This window comes from Manacus vitellinus, unplaced genomic scaffold (genome assembly GCF_001715985.3).
Source record: "Manacus vitellinus isolate BGI_N305 unplaced genomic scaffold, ASM171598v3 scaffold_10_pilon, whole genome shotgun sequence".
Lineage (NCBI taxonomy): Eukaryota > Metazoa > Chordata > Aves > Passeriformes > Pipridae > Manacus > Manacus vitellinus.
In genome coordinates, this window is record NW_021938838.1 from 3,068,492 (window position 1) to 3,089,621 (window position 21,130).

A 21,130-nucleotide genomic window follows, 5' to 3' on the forward strand; every position below is an offset into this window, starting at 1 on the left:
TCCTGGACGAGGAGACCATAGCGTGAGTTTGTCCATGTCCTCTCGCTCTCGCACACAGCAGCTCTGCTCCCAGGCTCTTTGGCTTTTCTTGCCAGCCCTGGAGCTCTGCCTGCGCCTGGAAATGTGGGTGCTGTCTCCCGCGGGATCCGCATCTCTCCTGTTGGGGGCTGCACCCCTGCAGCCAGGACACCTTCCTCGCTGTCTGTGGTTGCTGTAACCCCTCAGGGACCTTGTCTGCGATGGGCTGAGCCCTGGCTCGGTGTCCTCCCTGCAGGTGGATGAAACGTCCCCGCTGTGGGGTCCCGGACCAGTTTGGGGCACGGACAAAGTCCAACATGCGGAGGAAGCGGTACGCGCTGACGGGGCGGCGCTGGAGCCAGAGCCACCTCACCTTCAGGTACCCAACCTTGCCAGGGCTTCCCACTCCCCAGCCCGTGGAGAGCCATGGACCCCCCTGGGGAGTGAGCGCTGCCCTGGGCCATCCCTAATGAGCTCTGTATCCCCAGCATCCAAAACTACACGGAGAAGCTGGGTCGATACAACTCGTACGAGGCTGTCCGACGGGCTTTCCGGGTGTGGGAGCAAGCCACGCCGCTGGTTTTCCGGGAGGTGGCCTACGAGGACATCCGGCAGAAGCGGAAGAAGGAGGCTGACATCATGGTGCTCTTTGCCTCTGGCTTCCATGGAGACAGCTCCCCCTTTGATGGCCTCGGGGGATTTTTGGCTCATGCCTATTTCCCCGGCCCTGGCATGGGGGGGGACACGCATTTCGACTTGGATGAGCCTTGGACGCTGGAGAATGCGGATGTGTCTGGTGAGTTGAGGGTCAAGGAGGTGGTGAGGGTGACCAGAGGAGACTGGTGGCCTCTTGGGCTTGAGGGAAGGGGGCTGCACTGGTGTGGGCAGGAGCGGCAGGGAGAGCGGCTCCACCATGGGTGATGTAGGCAGCTCCCTCCGGAGCACCCTTGTTGCAGGGTGCTGGGTCCAAGGACTCACCCCATGCATCACGTCCCATACTGCCTCCTGCTGATGGTGCCTCTCCATGCAGGGAACAACCTTTTCCTGGTGGCTGTGCATGAGCTGGGGCACTCGTTGGGTTTGGAGCACTCCAGCAACCCCAGTGCTATCATGGCCCCCTTCTACCAGTGGATGGACACAGAGAACTTCCAGCTGCCCGAGGATGACCTCAAGGGCATCCAGCAGCTCTACGGTGAGGAGATGGGTGGGGAATCAGCCCAGAGGTGGGATCCTGGGCATGTGTGTGGGGAAACTGAGGTAATGCTGATCTGCATCACCACATCCTTTCTCTTGCCTGCCTGATCCAGGTACCGCGGATGGGCACCCTCAGCCCACCAAGCCTTTGCCCACCGTGACACCCCGGAGACCTGGCAGGCCAGACCAGAGACCTCCTAAACCTCCCCCTCCTGGGAAACCAGAGCGACCCCCCAAACCTGGCAGCCCGGACCGACCTGACCAGTATGGCCCCGACATTTGCGACGGGGACTTCGACACGGTGGCGGTGCTACGTGGGGAGATGTTTGTGTTCAAGGTGCCTGCCAGGACCCCCTCCTGCCCTTGCCCTAGGGAACTGGTTGGTCTGAGGGTGGGAGGACCCCCCAGCACAGAGCCTGGCATTGGGACCATGTCTCTGTGTCCTCCCCATCCTCTGCCAACACCCTGTTTCTCACCAGGGCCGGTGGTTCTGGAGGGTCCGGCACAACCGGGTGCTGGACAACTACCCCATGCCCATCGGACACTTCTGGCGGGGCCTCCCTGGGGACATCGATGCTGCCTACGAGAGGCATGATGGGAAATTCGTCTTCTTTAAAGGTGAGCAGGGAAGCTGGGTGGGAGGGCTGAGGTGGAGGGGAGGCCCCAGCGCCCTCCTCCCTCAAAGCTACTGAGTGCAGATTGACTTCATCCCAATCCTGATCACCTCCCCAGCCAGAGCTACTGCCTGATCCCAAGGGTCCAGGGTGGCTGCAGGTGTTTACCCCTGTCCCTGTCCATGTGTGCACCTGCCACAGCTGCTGGGCAGTACTGTCTCATCCCACTTCTCCATCTCCTCCCCCTCCAGGTGACCGCTACTGGATCTTCCGAGAAGCCAACCTGGAGCCCGGGTACCCACAGCCCCTGGTCACCTATGGGCAGGGCATCCCCTACGACAGCATCGACACGGCCGTCTGGTGGGAACCCACAGGACACACCTTCTTCTTCCGTGGGGACAGGTGAGTGTGGATCCCTGCCCTGCTCCCACCTGGTCCCTGGCAGGGGAGGGAATGCTGGGCAGCAGGGACCCCCTTGCTCCTCACCTGCTCCCCTCCTCCCTCCCCCAGATACTGGCGCTTTAACGAGGACACGCGCTCGGTGGACCCCGGGTACCCGAAGCCAATCTCTGTCTGGGTGGGGATCCCTCCCTCGCCCAAGGGGGCTTTCCTCAGCCCAGATGCCTGTAAGTAGAGGATGAGAAGAGGGGTGACTGGGGTATGGGGTCACCCCTCTGATGGCCTGGCCATGTGGGATGGAGTTCGGGAGGGTGTCCGAGGGTCAGTGGTGAAGCCCTTTCTGAAGGGTTTCACCTGTCCCGGAGCAAACCCTGCTCTCTTGGGTATCTGCAGGGGTGCCCTGTGCCTGCCCACTTACCCCTTGACTTTTTCTCTCCCCCAGCCTCCACCTACTTCTACAGAGGCACAAAGTACTGGAAATTCGACAATGAGCGGCTCAAGACAGAGCCAGGTTATCCCAAATCCATCCTACGGGACTTCATGGGCTGTCACACGGAGCTGGTCCCAGATCCCAATCCCCGCTGGCCCGATGTGGACCGACCCCCCTTCAACCCCGATGGGGACGGGCGGACTGAAGGTGAGGAGGAGGAGGACGAGGAGGAGGAAGATGAGGATTACGAGGAGGAAGATGGCCAGCCAGGCAGGGATGTGGACGTGGTGGTGCAGATCGACGAGTACACGCGCACCATGAGCGTGGTCATGGTGCTGGTGCTGCTGGTGCTGCTGCTCTGCATCCTCGGCCTCATCTACGTCATCGTGCAGATGCAGAGGAAGGGCGCGCCCCGAATGCTCTTGTACTGCAAGCGATCCTTGCAGGAGTGGGTCTGACCCTGGCTCCCTCCCCAAACCGCCCCTGCCACCATGGTGCTAAGATGGACCTGACACCCCCCTCCCCTTGTCCCCCACCACGGCCTCAGCTCCTCTACCCCATTGTTGCTTGATGGCTCCAGCCTCAGAAAAGGGGGGATGCCCAACCCCCCCCAGCCCCTCCAGGGCAGCCGGGCTGGGACCGGGGATAGTCATGGGGGGGCTGGAGGGCATCCAGGTCCTGCCTGCTCCCCAGTGCCTGCACCTCCCCCCAGCCGTGACCCTCAGGCTGCCACCCATCACGTGCCTGCCTCTGCCTCGGGGTCCCTGCAGGGTCCCTTCCTTCCATGTGAGCCCGCTGGGGCTGGGGTGGTGAGCGGGCTGGGGCTGCTCACAAGTGCTGCGAGCTGGCAGGTCTCAGCCGCTGGCACCTGCAGTGGTGGGGAAGGGGGGGGGCTGAGCTCATGGCTGTGTTTCCTGTTGAACTGCGGGGATACAGGGATGTGGTGCCTAAAGACAGTGTGAGCTGGGATACACTACCTTTGCAACCCCTCTGGGGCTCAGCTTAGCCCGGGCCCTGCTGCTGCCATGGGGCAAAGCCCTGGGGCAAAGGGCAGTGGGCACGGCCGCCTTGTATGTCTATTAAACAGGTCGGGTGTGTGGAGAGCCGTGGTGCCGTCCTTCCTGCCGTGGGGGGCGTCGGGGGGGCATCCTGTGCAAGATTTGGCAGATTTTGTGGTAACAGGGGAGGCTTCTCTGGGAGCCACCCTGCCTGGCACCCCCAGGGAACTGAGTGCTGGGCCAGGGGATGTGAGGAAGGGGCCAGCATGGCCAGTGATGTCCCTGCAGCAGCCCCTGCCCTGGGGCTGCCATTCTGGGGGGGTCAGCTAAAGCAGCCCCCCACCCCCACCAGTGGACAGAGCGGCCTTTCAGCAGCTCCCACCACAGTGACAACGGCCTTGCTGGGAACACAGGGCGCCTTGTTCTCCCCCAGCCAGCACCGTGCTTCGGCCCCGGGCGGCCGCCTCCTTCCCCGGGCAGGGCCGGCAGCAGCTGGGGGACCCTCCTGGAGCCACTTTAGAGGGTCCTTCAACTCCCTGTCCCCACGTGTCCCCAGCAAGTTTCCTGGGGGGAAGGGGTGGCCATATCCTGTCTCACTGCTGCTGTTGCGGCAGAGGAAAGCAGGAGGAGTCAGGACTGCTGCAGAGATCGGGGAAATAATCATGGGAGTGGGAAAGATTAGACCTGAGGGGTAGGAAACTGGCTTTATCTGGGGAAAAATATTGCTCAGCCTTTGATGGGAAGAAAAGCCAAACTGCAAAAGCCAGGATGGAGATAGTGGTGTCCCTGCCTCTGCTGGTGAGGTGATGCTCCCTGGGGTGGGAGCTGGAGCTGGGTTTGCTCTGGAGCTGCAGGTGCAGCCTTTGGGTGGGCAGCAGAGGCCTGGTGCAGTTGCTACACTGGGGGGGAGGCAGCTGTGCCACACTGGGCAAGGGGCTGGTGTGAATCTGACCCATCCCTGTGAGGATAACCCTACAGAGTTGGGGGGACTGTCAATGTGGGACTTGACTGCATCCAGCATCCTTGCTTCCTCCAGCCTCCCCTGCAGCAGGACAGGGCCAGCAATGTGCCAGCACCTGTGCCCTGGATCTTTCCTCAGAGGCTGGCACCTCTGTCTTGGTGCAGAGAGCAATAACCCACCCCTGACCTGCTCCCCTGGCCCTGGTGCTTCAGCTGCTCCTCTGCCCCCATCCCCATCCTGCCAGCCCCCACTTCATGGAGGGTGATGGAGCCTTTGTGCTCCCCTCATGCTTCCCCAGGGCCCAGAGCTGCTGGCTCAGTGCCCAAGACTGCTACAGCCACTTCCCGGCACTGAATTACCCTGATCCACCCGGCCACTCTAATTACTGTAAAAGGGAAGGACTGATACTGGCTCTCGCCCTGCTTTCCTGGTGCTGGTGGGGGAACCCTGTGGTCTGGGTCACTCATCCCCTGCCCTGGCCTCCTGGGCAGTGATTCCCAGCCATTAGCCGATTCCCTGGAAAACACGCTTGGCTCAGGCTCAGCGCATCGCTGCAGCCAAGCGAGAAGTCAAAATCAGGGACAGAAAAACCCTGAGGAATCAGGGGGTGGGTGGAAAAAGGTCTCCAAGTGGCTCTGGGCTGTTGTATTCCATCAGCCAGGCCGTGCTGGGTCACATTCCTTGGCTTTTAACTTCTTTCAGTTCGGTTTTGACCGTTTTGCCCAGATCTGTGCTTGTGTGGGTCTTCCCCAGAGCTGAGGGAGGACCCACAGCTCTGCTGGGCCGGAAGCCATGGGGCAGCCATGGGGCAGCCCAACACTCCAGCCTGCCCTGAACCAGGGCCAGACTGGTACCAGGAGCTGCCAAAAGCCGTGAACCTGGCCAAAAGGCGAGGCAGGAGGGATTTGCGGCTCCCCACCCCCGCAAACACTGCTCCAGAGGCAGCGGGGATGCATTTCCCACGGCAGCTGCATTTCCCACACTGGATGCACTTCCTATGGCAGATGCATTTCCAATAACAGATGTATTTCCCACGGCAGCTGTGTTTCCCCTCTCTCCTGGGGGTGCTGAGGGCTCGGCGGGGTGCAGGGCTGGGGACCCCAAAGCCTGGCACCTGGAAAGATGCCTGGCTCACAGGGAAAGCCAGAGCCAGCCAAGGATGCCCAGGGCCAGATGCTCAAGGCATACCTTCCCTGCCATGGCAGGGGAGGGGGCTCCTTACTGATTTGGGGTGGGACAGGAGCTGGGAACAATTCCCCAGTGGGAATTAGGGATGCTGGGAGCAGAGAGGCCCAGGCTGCCACGGTTGGTGAGCTGGGACATCACTTCCCACCCCCCTCCTGCTTTTCCCCGGATGCTGCAGCGGAGCTGGTGCCAGGAGCCCAGGGCCATCTGGAAACACTCATGGACAGCAGTAAGGGATCCCGCTGGAGACAAAGCCCAGCATTTCAGCAGCGCCCAGGCTCTCTGCTGGACGCTCCCACACTGCCCTGCACACCCACAGCAGGGTCAGCTCGCCTCTGGCTGCCCATGGAGACCCCAGGGAGGGCAGGATGGCACCTGCTCTAAGAGACAGGGCTTTTGGTAGCAGGGGGGACTGCGAGTCTGGCTGAGCTTGGCCTTGGCAGGCACTGGACAGCCCTGCCAGGATCCACTCCCACCAGGCAGCTCCCAGCTTCCTGGAAATTGGTTGGAGAAGCCTGACCTGGAAACCACCCTGGGAGCTCAGTGTCCTCCAGGCCCTGCCATGCCGGGGTGGCTGGTGGGGTGTGGGTGAGGGGGTGACCAGGGTAGCAGGGGCTCTCTCTGCCTGACTGGCACCATCTCAGGAGAATCCTCCTCTTCCTCTGCAAGCCAGGGCAGGATCCCCTGTGCGCTGCTGAGGAGAGGACCCGGAAAGCAGAGAGGAAACCGGGCTCAGTGCAGAGGAAGAACTGGGGCTGGGATACGGTGAGGAGTGACCGGCTGGCTCAAGGTCAGAGGAAACAATGCTTGGGATGGAGGGAAGAGCCTCGGGGCCCTGGGAGGGGCTGAACCTGCTGTCTGTGCACACTCCAGGCAGCACTGAGGCTGCTGGTGCTGTACGGGGAGGCACAGCCCCGCTCCGGGTGGAATGTGCCCACCAGCCCCACTAAGCTCGGCACATATGCACTGCTTGTGTCCATCACCTCCCCTCACACCCACTGGGCAGCCCCCAGCCCGCTCCCCGGGGTGCTGGACCCTTCATCTCAAAGAAAGGCATTTCTGGTGCTGCAGGGGCAACACATCAGGTGTGAAGCAGGCTGCAGGTCTGCGTCAGCACAACTTGGTGTCCATCATCTTCTCACCTCCAGTGGCTCTGAGACTTTCCCCACTGCATCCCAGAGTATTCACTGGGGCGCACAACCGCTCCCTCATACAAACAAAATCTTGCTTGGGTGGTCCCATTTTGCAGTTTGCCAGGGGAAGCTCTTACCCCTCTCTCACAGGTGCCAGCAGGGCAGGATGATCAGCTTGCCCTGCATGCAGAAGTGGCCAAAGTCCCCAGCCCCGTCACTCAGTTTTCCTGGGTGGTGGCCAGTGGTAAAACTCAAAATAAATATTTCCCTTGCCTCCAGCAGTGCCCATCCCATGCTAGACAGCAGCTGCAGAGGATTAATGTTGCCCTGGAGGTGTAATCCCTCTATAAAGATGACAACATTTGGCCCAAGATATCCAGGGAGTTGCAGAATGGACAAGGAGTGCAGTTTGACTCAAATAATTTTTTGATTCCTGCATATCACCTCCCTGAGTACAGCTCAGTGCTTGTGTCAGGACCCACTTGGTGGGAAGGAGACAAAGCATTAGGGGACAAGCAGAGGCAGGGACAGAAGCCTGTACCAGTGTCCTGCCACTCTGCTGGGCCAGACTCACCCAGGATGCTTCTGCCCCAGCAGCTGAGCAAACAGACAGAAAGCTTTCCAGGAAAACCCCTTTGCCTGCTTCCCCTGCCAGTGGCTGCCACCTGCCCAGGCAGAGCCACTGGAGCTGTGGGATGTCCTGGCCTTGGCTCACACCACAGTGATTGCCAGCTGCTCCAGCTCACTCTGAGCCTGCTGCTGCCTGGCCCAACCCAGGGAGGGTCACTGTCCCGCCCCTTGCTCTGAGGTGCTGCAGCTCCTGCACTCCCATATTTCAGCACCCAAGCTTTCAAAGGGAAGCTTTGCCTTTGATGTAGAAAGCAGCTCCCAGCACTGAGGTCCTGATCAAAGTGCCCTAGTGCAGGACCTCGCCCCAGCCAATGGAAGAGCAAGGTGAAAAGCTGGTGCAGACAAGGAAAAACTCATCTTTGGGTGGCCCCTGATCTGCCCCAGGTTGAAACCAGGGCTCTCTGGAAAGAAAGATTCCTTTCTCTCCCACTAGACATGACCTGCAGCAAGGACTTAAGCAGAAAGGACCAGGCCACCCACAGAAAGGTGAACGAGGAGCTATTTAAGATCTTTTCTCTGCAGGCTGCCTGCACTGAAGCAGGACTCCCCTCTGCTCGCCCCTTGCACCCAGCTGGGGCTGCCCTGGGTGTATGCAGGCAGTAGCAATCCATGAGGCACACTCTGCACCCACATCCTTCATTCCTCCACTCTTTCCATGTAGGAGGATGTTGTGTCCCAGCCAGGTCAAGAGCCATAACCAAAACAGTAAGAAGCTGGGTGCTCCACCACAGGAGTGTTACTTGTGCACATTTACTGTAGGAAATGGCTGCTGATGGGATGCCTCTGACATTGACCCATTTGCCAGCAGCATCCTCTTCTCCTGCAGGGAGACCATCTGACTTCACCCACCTTCAGCAAGATAGTTAAAGTCTTGATGGGAGAGGGGGATCAGAAGAGGAAGATTGTTGAAGAATATTGTGTAAGTCAACCAAGCATCTGGCCCTAAAGGAAAGAGCCAGTATCTGATGATGCTCCACTTTGTGCAGCAAGTAAACAGGAAGATTGAGTATTTTGTTTTGTATTAAAAAATACACAGAGGGTCCCTATGGATGTAAGGGTTTGCGGCTGGGAGTTTATTCCAGCAAATCCGCTGGCACAGCTCCTAGAGTTTGGGCAGCAGGGCCCATCTAATCTCTGCAGAGGCAGCCAGCTCTGGGCTCAGGGGAACCCAGCCCCTCTTAACACATTAAGGTTGGTCACTCAGAGCGAGCCCAGCTCCTCAGGGACAAGGGGCAACTCCAGCACAGGCCCCAGCAGGGCAGGGAAAGGCAGCAGCAGCTCCTGGTGAGTGTTTGGCTGCCAAAGACAGCCAAAACCACGTGGTGTGGAGCAAGGGCTTGGAGAAAAGGATGCACACTTTACCCTGCCAGCGTTTGATGGATCCCCTCAGCAGCTCCCCCAGCTCTGGCACGTTTTGAAAAACGTGGCAGGAAAGCCTCGCCATGGACTTCATTAAGGACAATCCTTGGCACGTGATACAGTGTGATTCCACTTAACAAATCTCAAGTCCAGCCAAGCCTTGACATACGTCAACGCAAGATGGATGGTGCTTTCCCATGTGGGCTTCCTTGGCTGGGCTCCTTAGAGCTACCAAGCTATCCAGCTGCTATAAAAATTGCAAGAGTCTTCTCCAAAAAGCCTTCTGCAGGTGCAATCCAGCCCTGTGTGGCAGCACGGGGTCAGCACCCCACCCAGTTCCAAGCCCATGGGCTCTGACAGTGCAGGTGAGGCAGCTGTGTTACAGGTGTGCAGTGGGGTCTGCACAGAGGATGCACAGGCATGGCAATCCTTCAAACCAGGTAGGGACTCAGTGCTCAGGATTAAACCCAGATTAAGGCAGATGTCCCCCAGCAGGCTCTCCTCCTCCTCCTCCTCCTGAGAGAGCAGCTTTGTTCTATAGATCAATAACAAAAGTGAAGTCTTCCCCATTCACTGCACAGCCCAGGGAAGGATCAGTCCCAGTCCTCTGCAGTATCTGTGGGGGGATTGGCCCCAGGCAGGAGAGGCATCAGCTACTCCCAGACTCACCCAACTACTGCTGGAGGTCTGCAGCCTCCCCTTTGCAAGCCTTTCCATAACAAAGGCAGATTGGTTTGAGGCAGGGAAGGGCAGCTTCAGCACAGGAAAAGACTTCCGGCTCCTGTTAATGCTGCTTTGCTAAACCTCTCCTTTGATCCCCGGGGAAAGGGACAATTTGGCAGTTGGAAGACTATTGTGTGCCTCTTGCTGTAAGCAGCTGCTAAAGGCTTGGTTGAGAGCTGGAATGAATTGGTAACTGCACAGCCAACAGAGCTGTGCCCTAACAGGCAGGTAAGACTAATTTGTCACCACTGGGGAAAATGGCTTCCAGTAATAAGGGAAGGAAAAACCCATTTCCATGTACTAAGAGTTTTTGTCATAGGTGGAGTACCACAAACTTCATGGATTGGAGACAGGTTCTGTCTTCTCTGTGGAAATCCCACCATTTTTCCTCTCTCCAGATTGCTGCTGTTCAGGTGTGTGCTATCCCTTAAACAGGGAGGCTGCTGATCAAAGTCAAATTGAGAGGCAAATTCTAACATCTGGGTTCTTAAATTCTTCAGCACTTTCTGAAGCACTAATGTGCAAGTTAAAGGATCCATCAAAGGAGGAAGAAGCCAGAAGCAGACTTACAGAGTCAAATGTTTAATAACTTTTCAAGAACAAGTATTACATCCATATTTAGAGCATATATAAGAGACGGAAAACAAGGAAATAAAAAATAAAATTGGAAACTTTAAGAGGGTACACTTAACTCCGTAATTCCTGCTGAATCCCCTCTTTGGAGGCACAGTGGCCACTTTGAGCAAGACAAGATTGGGTACCAGGCCACCTGCAGTGTTTAGGCTCAGCACTTTAGGAACAGCCAGGAAAACTCTGACTCTGTACAACTCGCACGCCAACAACATCTCTTCCCAACATGGTGTTATTGCTGGACAGAGCAGGGAGAAGAAAGGAGACACTTACTAGACTTGGCAGCACCAAGACAGCGGTACTGGGAGGGCTCCAAGCACTCCCCAGACACCTCTGGGAGGCTGCTACAGCCCAGAAGGCAATGACAGGTTCCCCAGAGGTGTTACCTACAGTTAGCACTGCCTTCTACCTCCCACTAAGATCAGCCCCAAACAACCTCCCCTCAGCAGCTTAAAGTTTTGCCCAGGAATCTTCTCTGCTAAAAGATTCCTGGGCCTGCATTGGGACAGGTTGGCCCTGGCAAATAAGGTGCTTCCTCACAAGCCTCAATATTACTGCCAATATGCCAGCATGTTCACTCCTCTCCCATCACTGCAGGAGCAGAGCTTGGCATCTCCTCCTGATGGGCAGCCACAGCCTTGTCTGTCCCCTTCCCACCTCATGGCACCACTGTCTGCACTGGGCAGGGGAAAGATCAGAGGGGACTCAGTTTGGGCTAGAGGGACACAAACAGCATCTCTCCTGGAAGGCAACTGTGGAGCTGCAGCTGCTCTGAAGAGAAAAGCTGCTGAGCTGAGTCACGGGTGAAAGCTCTGGAGAGATGCCGGGAGGCTGCAACCCTGCCCAGAGTCCTTCAACATGAACAGGGAGGACATGGGGAGCAGTTGAACAGCTCACCCTGCTCCTAGATGGGAATGACAATTTCCATGCGTTTGGCAGGAAAGCTACCCAGCAAGGCACCCCTGACAGACTGCTCACCCTGGCAACAGAGAGGGTGCTCCCCGGCTGTCGGCCAAAGCTCTGCTGCTAGAAGAAACTCTGCATTGCGAAGGCAGCAGGAGGAGGAAGAGGAATGCTAGCCTGGCCCAGCTGCTGCTCCCACCCTCCTTGCCCACAGCTAGCTCACCTTGGCCTTGTTCTGGACAGGCAGATACAGCTTGAACTCAGCTGGGAGCTCATCCTCTGAGTACAGCCGGTCAGAGAAATACACCCGTCGGATGCGACAGTTGGCATGGATCTGAGAGTCAAAACAAAGAGTGCATTTTCCATATGCTCTTTCCACATCCAGCTTTGCTGTCATGCAGCAACATAGATACCTTGGCTCAGCAGCTGGACATCTACCTCACTGCCTCTCTCTGAATCTGACAGGGCAGCAGAGAAATGTTGGCCTGTACCCTCTGCTTTGCATTAGATGCTCTCTCCAGTGATGCACAACTGGCTCAAGAGATTTGGCCAAGCTCTGGTATCTCTGCCAACTGAGATCTGCCTTAGTTGCTAAGGGGATTCTTTGCTGGGAACCCATCTCTGCTTCACTGGTATCAGCATTTGCCAGAACACCCACAGCGTCAGCCAGCTGCATTTTTAACACTCCTACTTCAGGGCCTGCCTAAGGTCAGGAATGAGCCTGTCCAGTCAGCGCTGCCTCCGCTATCAGCTGGCAGTGAAGGAGTCTCTCCAGTCCCCATCATGGGTATGTGAGAAGGCAGACAAATCCCACCCAACTGTCTGTACACTTCTGGGCAGTCCTGCAAGGAACTGCAGCAATCCCCTCATACTAAGGAACAGGCATGCTCTGCACACGGGCATTCCTCAAAATAGCACACTCCACTGGACAGAGCAAATGTGAATCCCTAGCATATGGAACAAGTTCTACATCCTCAGCAGGAACAAACACTGCATCATCTCTGGTATAAGGGGCTCACTGAAGGCAGGGCCACTCTACTACCACTAGAAAACAAGCCTGAGCAAGGATATGTACAGTTCATACACTCTGAGTCTTTCCCTTCCAGGCTCCCCTTTGGCCAGTCACTGTCTGGTGTATCTGGACAGTAAGGCAGTACACAGCTAATTCCCAGCAGACCTCCACCTCCACAGCATGTCACGGGGAACTGCAACTCTTACCCTAACCAACAGCCAGCCAGAGAAACAAGAAGGAAATGGGGTCCTTCATCCCAGCCTAGTCCAGTGAAGTGACGCCTCAGCTGGGCCTTTGCTCCCTTTCTGCAGCGCTGTGCAAAGAGCAGAGCTGGCAAAGGAACCACTAACGGCTAAACCTGGATTCCCAAATGCTGTCCCAGCCAGAAGGGAGATGACCAGCCGCTGGTTTCTGCGGGCAGGACATGCCCGTGCCTTACCTGAACTCTGAGGGTCTCGATGTAATTTGTGCCGTAAGCGCGGCGCGTGAAGTCCGACAGGTTGAACTGGATTTGGTTCCAGCCGTCGTCCAGCCGCATGGGCATGGTGCAGATGAAGGGCTTCACCCGCGTCGTGCTCTGGTAGTTACTCGCCCGGAAGCGCCGGCGCACGTTCTTATCATCCAGCACCTGGGGCAAGCAAGGCAGTGCTGAGCCAGGCATTGGGGTCCCCGATTCCTCAGGACAGCTCTACCCGCCTTCCAGAGGGCTCTCCTACTCCCACCCCCTCCATTTCACAGCAGAAGTAATTTTAACACAGGAAACAGATGCATTTTCAGGAACAGCAACAATGTGCTTGTGAGCTGACTGATGCCCCCATAGCAGAAGACCTGACACATTCACATGGCCAAGAAAGCAAAACTGTTTTGGGGATCACTCACTGCCTGGGACAAGTTCCAACACAAGACTGCAGGCTCTCTGGCGCCTTCCTCACTGGTCCCTGGAGGGGCCTCCCCACTGCACACTCCTCACCTGCACTTCAAAAGTGAAGTATTTTTTCAGGTTCTTGATGATCATCACTAGGAAAGGTAGTTTGATGCCCAGGGTCTTCTTTGGGTCAGCAGGGCACGTGATGTACGTGGTACTGAGAGGAGAGACAAAAACACCTTAGGATCTCATACAGCACAAAGTGCACACCCTCAGGCAACCCAAGTCTCTCCCTTGGCCCAATGCAGCCTTGGAGGACAGGCAGAAATGGATAACTGTGACCATAAGATCTCAGCAGCAACCAGGGCTTCCCGTAACAGGAGGGAGAGATTCAGAGGTAGCTGCAGGAGAACAAGATAAACGGGACAAAGAACGCATTTCAAATCCCACTTTTCTCACCCAGGGCATGAAACCCCTTCCTGGAGAGCTTCACCTCCTCAATTTCAAGGTCACGTCAGTATTGTTTCTTAACACACCCTCCTCCTACCCTTGACTGAACAGGTAGAGCCCTCCAGAGCACAGCAGAGGCCCTGTGTGCTCTATATGGCTGGTAAAACAGAGGTCACGAGCCCCAGAAGTACACGTCACGCCTGGCAAGTTCTCTATCAACACTTCTTGGAGGAAGAGAAGCGTTGGCTCAGCCTGTCTGCAGGAGAGGAGTCTCCACTGCCCTTATAAGGAGCGCCCTGCTCTGAATCACCCCTGGAGAAGCCTTGGAGACTCTGAGCCCGCTCACAGAGCTGGCGTCTGTCTCCCGGGTCGCTGGAGACGAGGTTGCTAAGTGAAGCACCATAAGCAACTCCCCTCATAAATCTCCCTTTGATCTTCCTGCTGTAGGGAGAGCAGCCATCACGTGGGGAGAGCAGCAGAGCAGGCCCAAGACAAGAGAAGATGCAGCAGGCAGTGCTGCTTTCTCAGTAACTGGCAGCTCTGACTAGGACTGGGTATCAAATACAGCTTTTATTCCCTTCAAGTGACGGAAAAATAATGGGACTTTATTTTTTATCCCTTAGGCCCATTGAGGATGAGAGAGAGCTCTACAAATACGTCTAGGGAAACACACGGTACAGTGCCACAGAGGAATGTCAGAGACCTAACCCCAGATCCTTCAATGTATTGACAAAGAGGTTGCAGTAGAGTTTGAAGGTGATGTCTAGTGGGCACTGACAACTTTCACCCTGCCCAAGGGCAGAGTCTATCCCCCCCCAGGACACACCAGGGCAGAGGAAGACGCCTTCTCCTACCTGACATTTGTTCCTTCAATCTCCAGCACCAGTGACTGAATGTCATTGTCTGTGATTCGCTTGATGTGGCCATTGCGCACCTGGAACAAAAGCGGGGCAGACAGCGCAGACGTTACGTGAGAGGGAAACAAGAGGCACACACAGCTCCACTGAGAGGAGGAAAGAGATCCCAGGAGGACTCATATACATTCACTTGGCTCCTATTCTCCTGGACTTTGCTGTTTCCAAGGCTTTGATCACCACCCCAGAGTGCCAGGACTCCAAGCACGAGTTTATGGCCCAGCACGTACACTGAGTGCAAGACTTTCATCTCTCCAAATATGCTACAGTGAACACAAGGGACTCAAACCTTGTGCTAGAGGCCCAAATAAACAAACATAAAAGTGTCAGAGCAAGATCAAACTTGAGTGGAATAAAGGGTAAAAACAAGCATGAGCAATAGAGGGGCAAGCAAGGGGAGCCACCAGCCAGCCACTGGTCACCAAGGGGACTTAGTCTCTACTGCTGGGCATGGCCAACTGCCTTGGGGAAGAGCTGGACCAGATTGGAGCTTGGTTACAATCCTTCATAATTACAGTACATGCAAGCACAGAGCCATCACTGCTCTCCTGAGGGGCACAGGGATTTGGCTTCTTGGAGGCAGCCAGCTCCCCACAGAGCTCAGGGAGGCCAGGGCTGGAACCAGGAGCCAACACAAATTCATTTTTCTCCACAAGCAATATGGCTGAATCCCAGGGTCTGAGGATTTATTTTTTTAATGAAGCAGCTCACTTCCCATCAAATTTATCTCCATTTAAAAGGCACTTTTGCTAATTAAGCCCTCTGCTCTCGCCCAGTGCTGGATCAGCGAATTGCAATGCTCCTTCCGGCTCCATGAATTAATTTCTTTAGAACCCATCATCGCTGCTAATATAAAGGATACATTAAGCTTCTAATGGGATGGTTCCAGTCATGAGCTACAAAATGATTTACAGGTTTAGCAATTCATCTTCAAAATTCATTTCTTCAGAGGGACCTGCCTGTCTCTACATTCAGCAGTTTCAAGAACCTCAGTCTGGATCACCTGCCTGCTGCTGTTAAGCATGAGAGTGCAGCTCACTCTGTCAGGCTGCTCTTAACTCTGCTCAGATACTTCCAGAAAACACTAAGTTTGCAGAGAGGATCCTTACAGGATAACCCTATTTCTCTACTGCATCATGTGCAACTCCCATGGGTTTATAGGTCTGCAAGGAGAAACCCACTGAACGAGATTTGGACAAGCTGCCTTTCAAAATGTTTGTTTGGGTTTTTTTTAAATCACCAGAAGCAGAAGCCCCATGTGAATCTATTTGAAGCAGTGACTGGCATATGGAAAATTAAGTCCTGGAAGCCACAGGAATACAGCATGCAGAATGAACACTGGGAAATAACCTTGCCTAAGGAGGTGAGAGTAGTGTGCAACAAAGCCTGCCTCTGCATCACATAAGACAGCTTTCACCAAAGCTGTGTGGAGCTTATGGATCCACAGAGGGGAGAGAGTTCAGGCTGGGGCTTCTCTGGAGAGGACAATAATAGAGAAAACAGCTACACATGCTTTAAAACAATTAGCAGTGTTTCTGTCTGCATTCAGGTTCCCTTCCTTAGCCTGTGAAGTCTTTCCTTCCCCAGATCACAGGGACAGTGAAAAGGGATAACTCTTCCTCAGTGTCACCAGGAATGGGATGAAAGACGGCAGAAAAGAGAGGAGATAAGTACAAAACAGGGCCAGGCTTGCCCCTACCTCACAAAAGCTCAGAAAGATAAGATTTCAGACAATTTTAGAAATCTAAACAAAACACTCAACATTTCTACTTGGTCAATATTTCCTAAACATCTTAAGCCTAAGAAGATGGATTTTTCAAGCTGAAAAAAAGGGTAGTAGCCCTGTTAGAAAATAAAAGTTCTTCAAACGCTTACTATCCTCTGCATCAGGATATCTGGAAAGGTACTTGCTGTCTAAAGCTAAATGGGAAAAGATTTTCAGATGCAAACCTCAAAACTCGCAGGGTTTGGAGGGAGTAGCAGCTTCACCGACAGTTGTGACTAAACATATATAATTCTCAAGGCTGCTGTTGCTGCTAGCAACACTATTCAAATGTAACAAAGGCAAAAGGAAAAGCAGCAAGGAGTAATCCTCCCCAGGCCCAGACAGAACCCCACGGTCCAGTCCGAGGCTGCTCCCGCATCGTTGCCAGTCACCCCATTGTCAGGCGATGGGCTTGTGGTGGCAACAGCAAGCTGGCCATCACCCAGCCTGCCACAGGCACACCCTCACCTCGGGACAGGCCAGTGCTTCTCAAAGCCAGTGGTGGGTCCAGAAGAGGCATGAGGCCCTTGTGCCACCTTGTGCCACCTAACCTGGCTCTTGGTGCACAGCAGTCTGGGGAGGAGCCAGCAGCACCTCCTGCTGAGACCTGGGGCAGCCAGGACAAAAACTAATGAGTCAGAGAAGTGCAGCAGCACCTGCACACAGCCCTACTGTTCCTGAGGTTGCAGGGCTGCCACAGGGCAGTGCCAGGTGAGCCCAGCCACACACAAGCCCTACAGCCAGCAACAGAAACAGCCTGTACAGCCAGCTGCTGTTCCCTGGAACAGCAGTCCTAATTTTTCATCAGTGTTTTCAGGCCAATCCAGTGACTACTGCAGCTGAACGGATCACTGCTGACATCCACCCTGCAAGCAGAGCTCCCACCAGCCACTCATCATCCTCATGATCACAAGGGTGTCACCCTGCACAGGACAATTCACGTGGGAAGGTGCCTCAGGACATCTCCAGTCCAACCTCCACCTCCAAGCAGGGTCAGCCCAGACTGATCATGGCTTATCCAGTCTGGAGGCCATGCCACATCCCTTTGTCTAAGAGTCTTTAATGTGTCCTGTCCTCACACCAGCCAAACAAGCTGCTGACCCTTTTCTAAAGTCACGAACATTTGTGCAAAACACACGCACACAGCCAGGCTGTTGAGGCACCCCAGTTCTTCAGAAAGCTGTGGGGTACCCACTGATGGGAAACAAGATGGGTCTGTGCTGCCTGTCCCCCATCCCATGACTTGTAAATGCTCACAGGAGCCTGCTCAGGTCCACCACCACTGCTGTCTGAGATGCCTTGGAGCCTTTTGCCCCCGCCAAACCCACAAGAAACTCAGCTTAGACTCAAGCACAAGTAACCAAATACAGACTGTAGCTTTGCTCTCAAAGAGTGTAACAAGCGTTTTGCAGAATCACTGTTAGGCAGCAACACAACCAGGAGTGGTTTGTGAAGAAGGGAAGCAACAGGTCTCAACACCTGACACAAGATACCCTGGAGAAGGCAGGGGAGCCTCACAGAACCACTCTAGAGAGTGACAGGAGGGAGAAACAAACAGATGAGACACTCACTTCTCCTACACCCTAAAAGCTGTCACACAGCCCATCTTTGCATGCCCTTGGCAAGCCTGTTTGGAAGATGGGTCACATAGCAGAGCAGACCCCCACCTTGGCTCCAGCAGCTGCTATGGAGGAGCTGCCACTCGCAGCCAAGGGGCTTCAGCATCCCGCTGCCTATGGCCAGTGCTGGACACTTCTGTAGCCTCTTATGGTTGCTGCAGCTCCTGACACGGCGCTGGCTCTTCTGCCCAGCACGGAACCACAGAAACACAGACTCAATTAGGTTGGAAAAGACTTTGAGATCATCCAGTCCAACCTACGACCGAATGCCACCAGGTCATCCACTAGACCATAGCACCAAGTGCCACGTTCCTTGAGCACCTCCAGGGACCGTGATCCACCACCTCCCTGGGCAGCCCATTCCAACGCCTGCCTAATCGCCCTTTCTGTGAAGAATTTTCCTCCCGAAGTCCAACCTAAACCTGCCCTGGCGCAGCCTGAGGACATGTTCTCTCATCCTGACGGGGAGAAGAGACAGACCCCCACCTGGCTACCAACTCCTTTCAGGTAGTTGTAGAGAACGATAACGTCACTCCTGAGCCTCTTATACCCTTATAAGAGTATTTTATCACATCCCCTTTTAAATGGAGATAAATTTGATGGGAAGTGAGCTGCTTCATTAAAAAAGAGTATTTTAACACATCCCCTCCAAAAGACCCCAGGCCTGTAACCCGGGCCTGAGGGGTCCCGGTAACTCGCCTCGGGGGTCTCAGTAACCCGTTCCCGGGGGGTCCCGGTCACCCGGCCGCTCAGGCCCGGGCAGGCTCCCGAGAGCGGCCCCCCGGGTGCCCGGAGCCCCCCCGGGTGCCCGTGAGGCCCCCCGTCGTTCCGGCGGCCCCGGGCCCTGCCTCCCGGCGAGGCGGAGGCGAGCGCCTCTCCGCTCCAGCCGCGCCGCTGCCCGGGCGCGCCGGCTCACCTTTCTTCGTCCCAGATCTGCAGCGGTTTGCTGCGATGCTGTAAGAGCAGCCGAGAGGAACCCGCTCTGGAAGGTTTCTTGAACATCCGGGCCCGGGCGGGCCGGCGCCGGGCCGCGGCCGCCGTCTGCAGGACACGGCGGACTCCCTCCGGCGCCGCGGCGAGCCGCGCCGCCGTTCAACCTGGAGGAACTACTTTGGGCGGCCCTCAGACTCCACTTCCCCGGGTTGGCGGCGTTGTGGCGGCGCTGCCCATGGCACGCGGGCGCCGGCCTGCGGGCCTGTCCCGATTCGCTCGGCGGAGCTGCTGGGAGGCCGAGCCCGTTCCAAGCGCCACAGCGTGCTCCGTCGCTGTGGCTGGTGCCACGTCCCCTGAGCCCCTGGGCCTTGTGTGGGGGGCACTGCTAAAACATCCCCGTTCTCCCCCTGCAATTCACGACCAAAGGCGACGCTGTGGTTTGCTGTTCCCAAGGATGCTCTTTGCCCTTTAAGTGTTCCTCAGCCTTCGCTCTGCGCTTTCATCCGAGGGGTTCCATTTCTCCCTGTGCTGGTTTTACGAGACTGAAGCATCTGGATGGTGCTGGTTCCACTTCGTCGCTTCCTTTAGCCCCACTAATTCCCAGATGCCCAACCTTCACTTGCCCCAGCAGGTGACACATCCTGCCCTCCCTCCCAGTCCCGGTGCTGCCAGGAGCAGCCCGTGAGCAGCAGCAGGTACACACACCCCTTGGAATTCCTGTGCGATGCCAGCAGTTCCATGAAAACAGGAGTGGCCAAAGCTCACTGCTCAAAGCTTAGCCCTGCCCCTGTGGACCTGCGTTTTTGGGGAGCACTACCATGAAGTGAGAGTTCCGGAAAGCAGCTCCTGTCCCTCCCAAGCTGTTTCCTGACTCGTGTCTTCCAAGACAGGCCCAGGCCCTTTCCTGTACCTCAGTGGCCAAGGGAAAGGCAAACACCATTGACAGGAGTGGAAGGGAAGGATGTTTCGGTCACACAATGGTGGTGGGCACATCCCAACCCCTCTCCGTCAAGGCATTTCCCAGTCCTCCGGTGCCATCCAGGCTGGAGCTGGCTGCAGCCACGTGCTCCGAGCTCTCTGTGCCACACACTAATGCTGCACTCACAGGGATGTGCTGGTGCTGGAGTCTGCTGCCTTGCTAGGTCAGAAACCACTGGGATGTCTGGAATCCCGTGCCCTCCTGAGGAGCCTCCTGAGCATCAGCTGGTGCAGGAGGTTGTCCTAGAATGGCATCGTGCTTGCTGTCATGGTGGAATTCCTCAGACAGCATTTCAGGCCAGAACTGCTTCATTTCCACATGGAAATGGGCCAGATTCTGCACTAGCTGACAGATACCAGAGATACCAATCACCAGGCAGACTGGACACAGCACGAGGGAGGAGCAGGAAAGCTCCCAAACACATCAGCACCACCTGTGCAGAACCTCCCGCATCTACTTGCTGCTCTAAGTCAGGCAGGGATAAGATACAGAATCCTGGCAATATTGGGGTGGGGGCTGATTTACTGATGTGAGAATGTCTTTGAGTAGAGATGGGGCCTTGCACAGCTGAAGAGGCTTAAGAGGAACAGCTGGAGCTAGAAATTACATTTTTAAACTGACACATATTACATTTCTTCCTGCTGTAATAACACCTGTCCCATCTATTTTCAATGTACAGACAGTAAACAGCACAAAAATTACCATCTTGCATCAGCTTTATGGTTCTTCAGGTTAACTCCAGGCTTCTCCTGTGTAGCCCTTGCTGCTAACTAATACCCCATCCAAATCCCAATGACAACAACATTGTCTGCTTTTGTCCCTCCCTTGGTCTACGATTGCTCTGATTGTCCCAAGGGCTCAGTCCCTCCCAGTACCCAGGTTAACAGCTTTCTCCTTCCTTGACAATTCCTCTCACAAACAAGGCATTAGTTAGAAATGATCAGCTATATTTAGTCAGTGGGTTAGAGTACACTTTATATGGCACGATGAAATTACTTGTTCCCTTAATCAGATGGTAAGAGACAACTGGGACAAATATCCAGCTGCCATTCCTGAACAGCCGGCTCGTTCACAAGCTCTCCACTTACCACTTCAATGTCATGTTTTGCTGCACGCAGAAATATGTTGTGGTTTCAAATTTTCCCCGTTTCTCAATTAATTTTTACAAAACACCCATTGCCTCTCCTCCTTCCTTGGGCATGTGTGGGCTAAAGGAGAGGACAGAGACAGAGAGGCCTGTAAATCACTAACCCGTATCAGTGGTTGGGGCTGGCATTTGGGAAAAGGCCTCCCCGAGATGTATTTCAGAGAGACTAACGCACTGATGTTATCCACCTGGAAGATCAGAAGGAAGATGTTGGCATGGTACATCATCCCAATTTCCAGAATGTAGAGGGATTGGATTTTGGGGAGCAG

At 55.5% G+C, this 21,130-nt stretch overlaps 2 protein-coding genes across 2 annotated transcripts; one reads left to right on the plus strand and one right to left on the minus strand.

Moving 5' to 3' along the window:
* The first annotated feature begins 6 nt into the window (after positions 1-6).
* On the plus strand, positions 7-3,758 carry MMP15 (matrix metallopeptidase 15). Its single transcript, XM_018083570.2, has 9 exons — positions 7-22; positions 275-397; positions 507-814; positions 1,049-1,210; positions 1,326-1,549; positions 1,692-1,830; positions 2,078-2,228; positions 2,337-2,452; positions 2,668-3,758. The coding sequence occupies exons 2-9, from the start codon at positions 279-281 to the stop codon at positions 3,111-3,113; spliced, it is 1,665 nt and encodes a 554-aa protein (XP_017939059.2). The 5' UTR covers positions 7-22; positions 275-278; the 3' UTR covers positions 3,114-3,758.
* A 6,452-nt stretch (positions 3,759-10,210) lies between these two features.
* CFAP20 (cilia and flagella associated protein 20) lies at positions 10,211-15,259 on the minus strand. The gene is made up of 6 exons (XM_029965511.1): positions 15,191-15,259; positions 14,359-14,507; positions 13,160-13,271; positions 12,629-12,817; positions 11,401-11,511; positions 10,211-10,512 (listed from the first exon to the last, which is right to left on the minus strand). Exons 1-6 carry the CDS (start codon positions 15,257-15,259, stop codon positions 10,507-10,509), a joined length of 636 nt encoding a protein of 211 aa, XP_029821371.1. The 3' UTR covers positions 10,211-10,506.
* Positions 15,260-21,130: the final 5,871 nt, after the last annotated feature.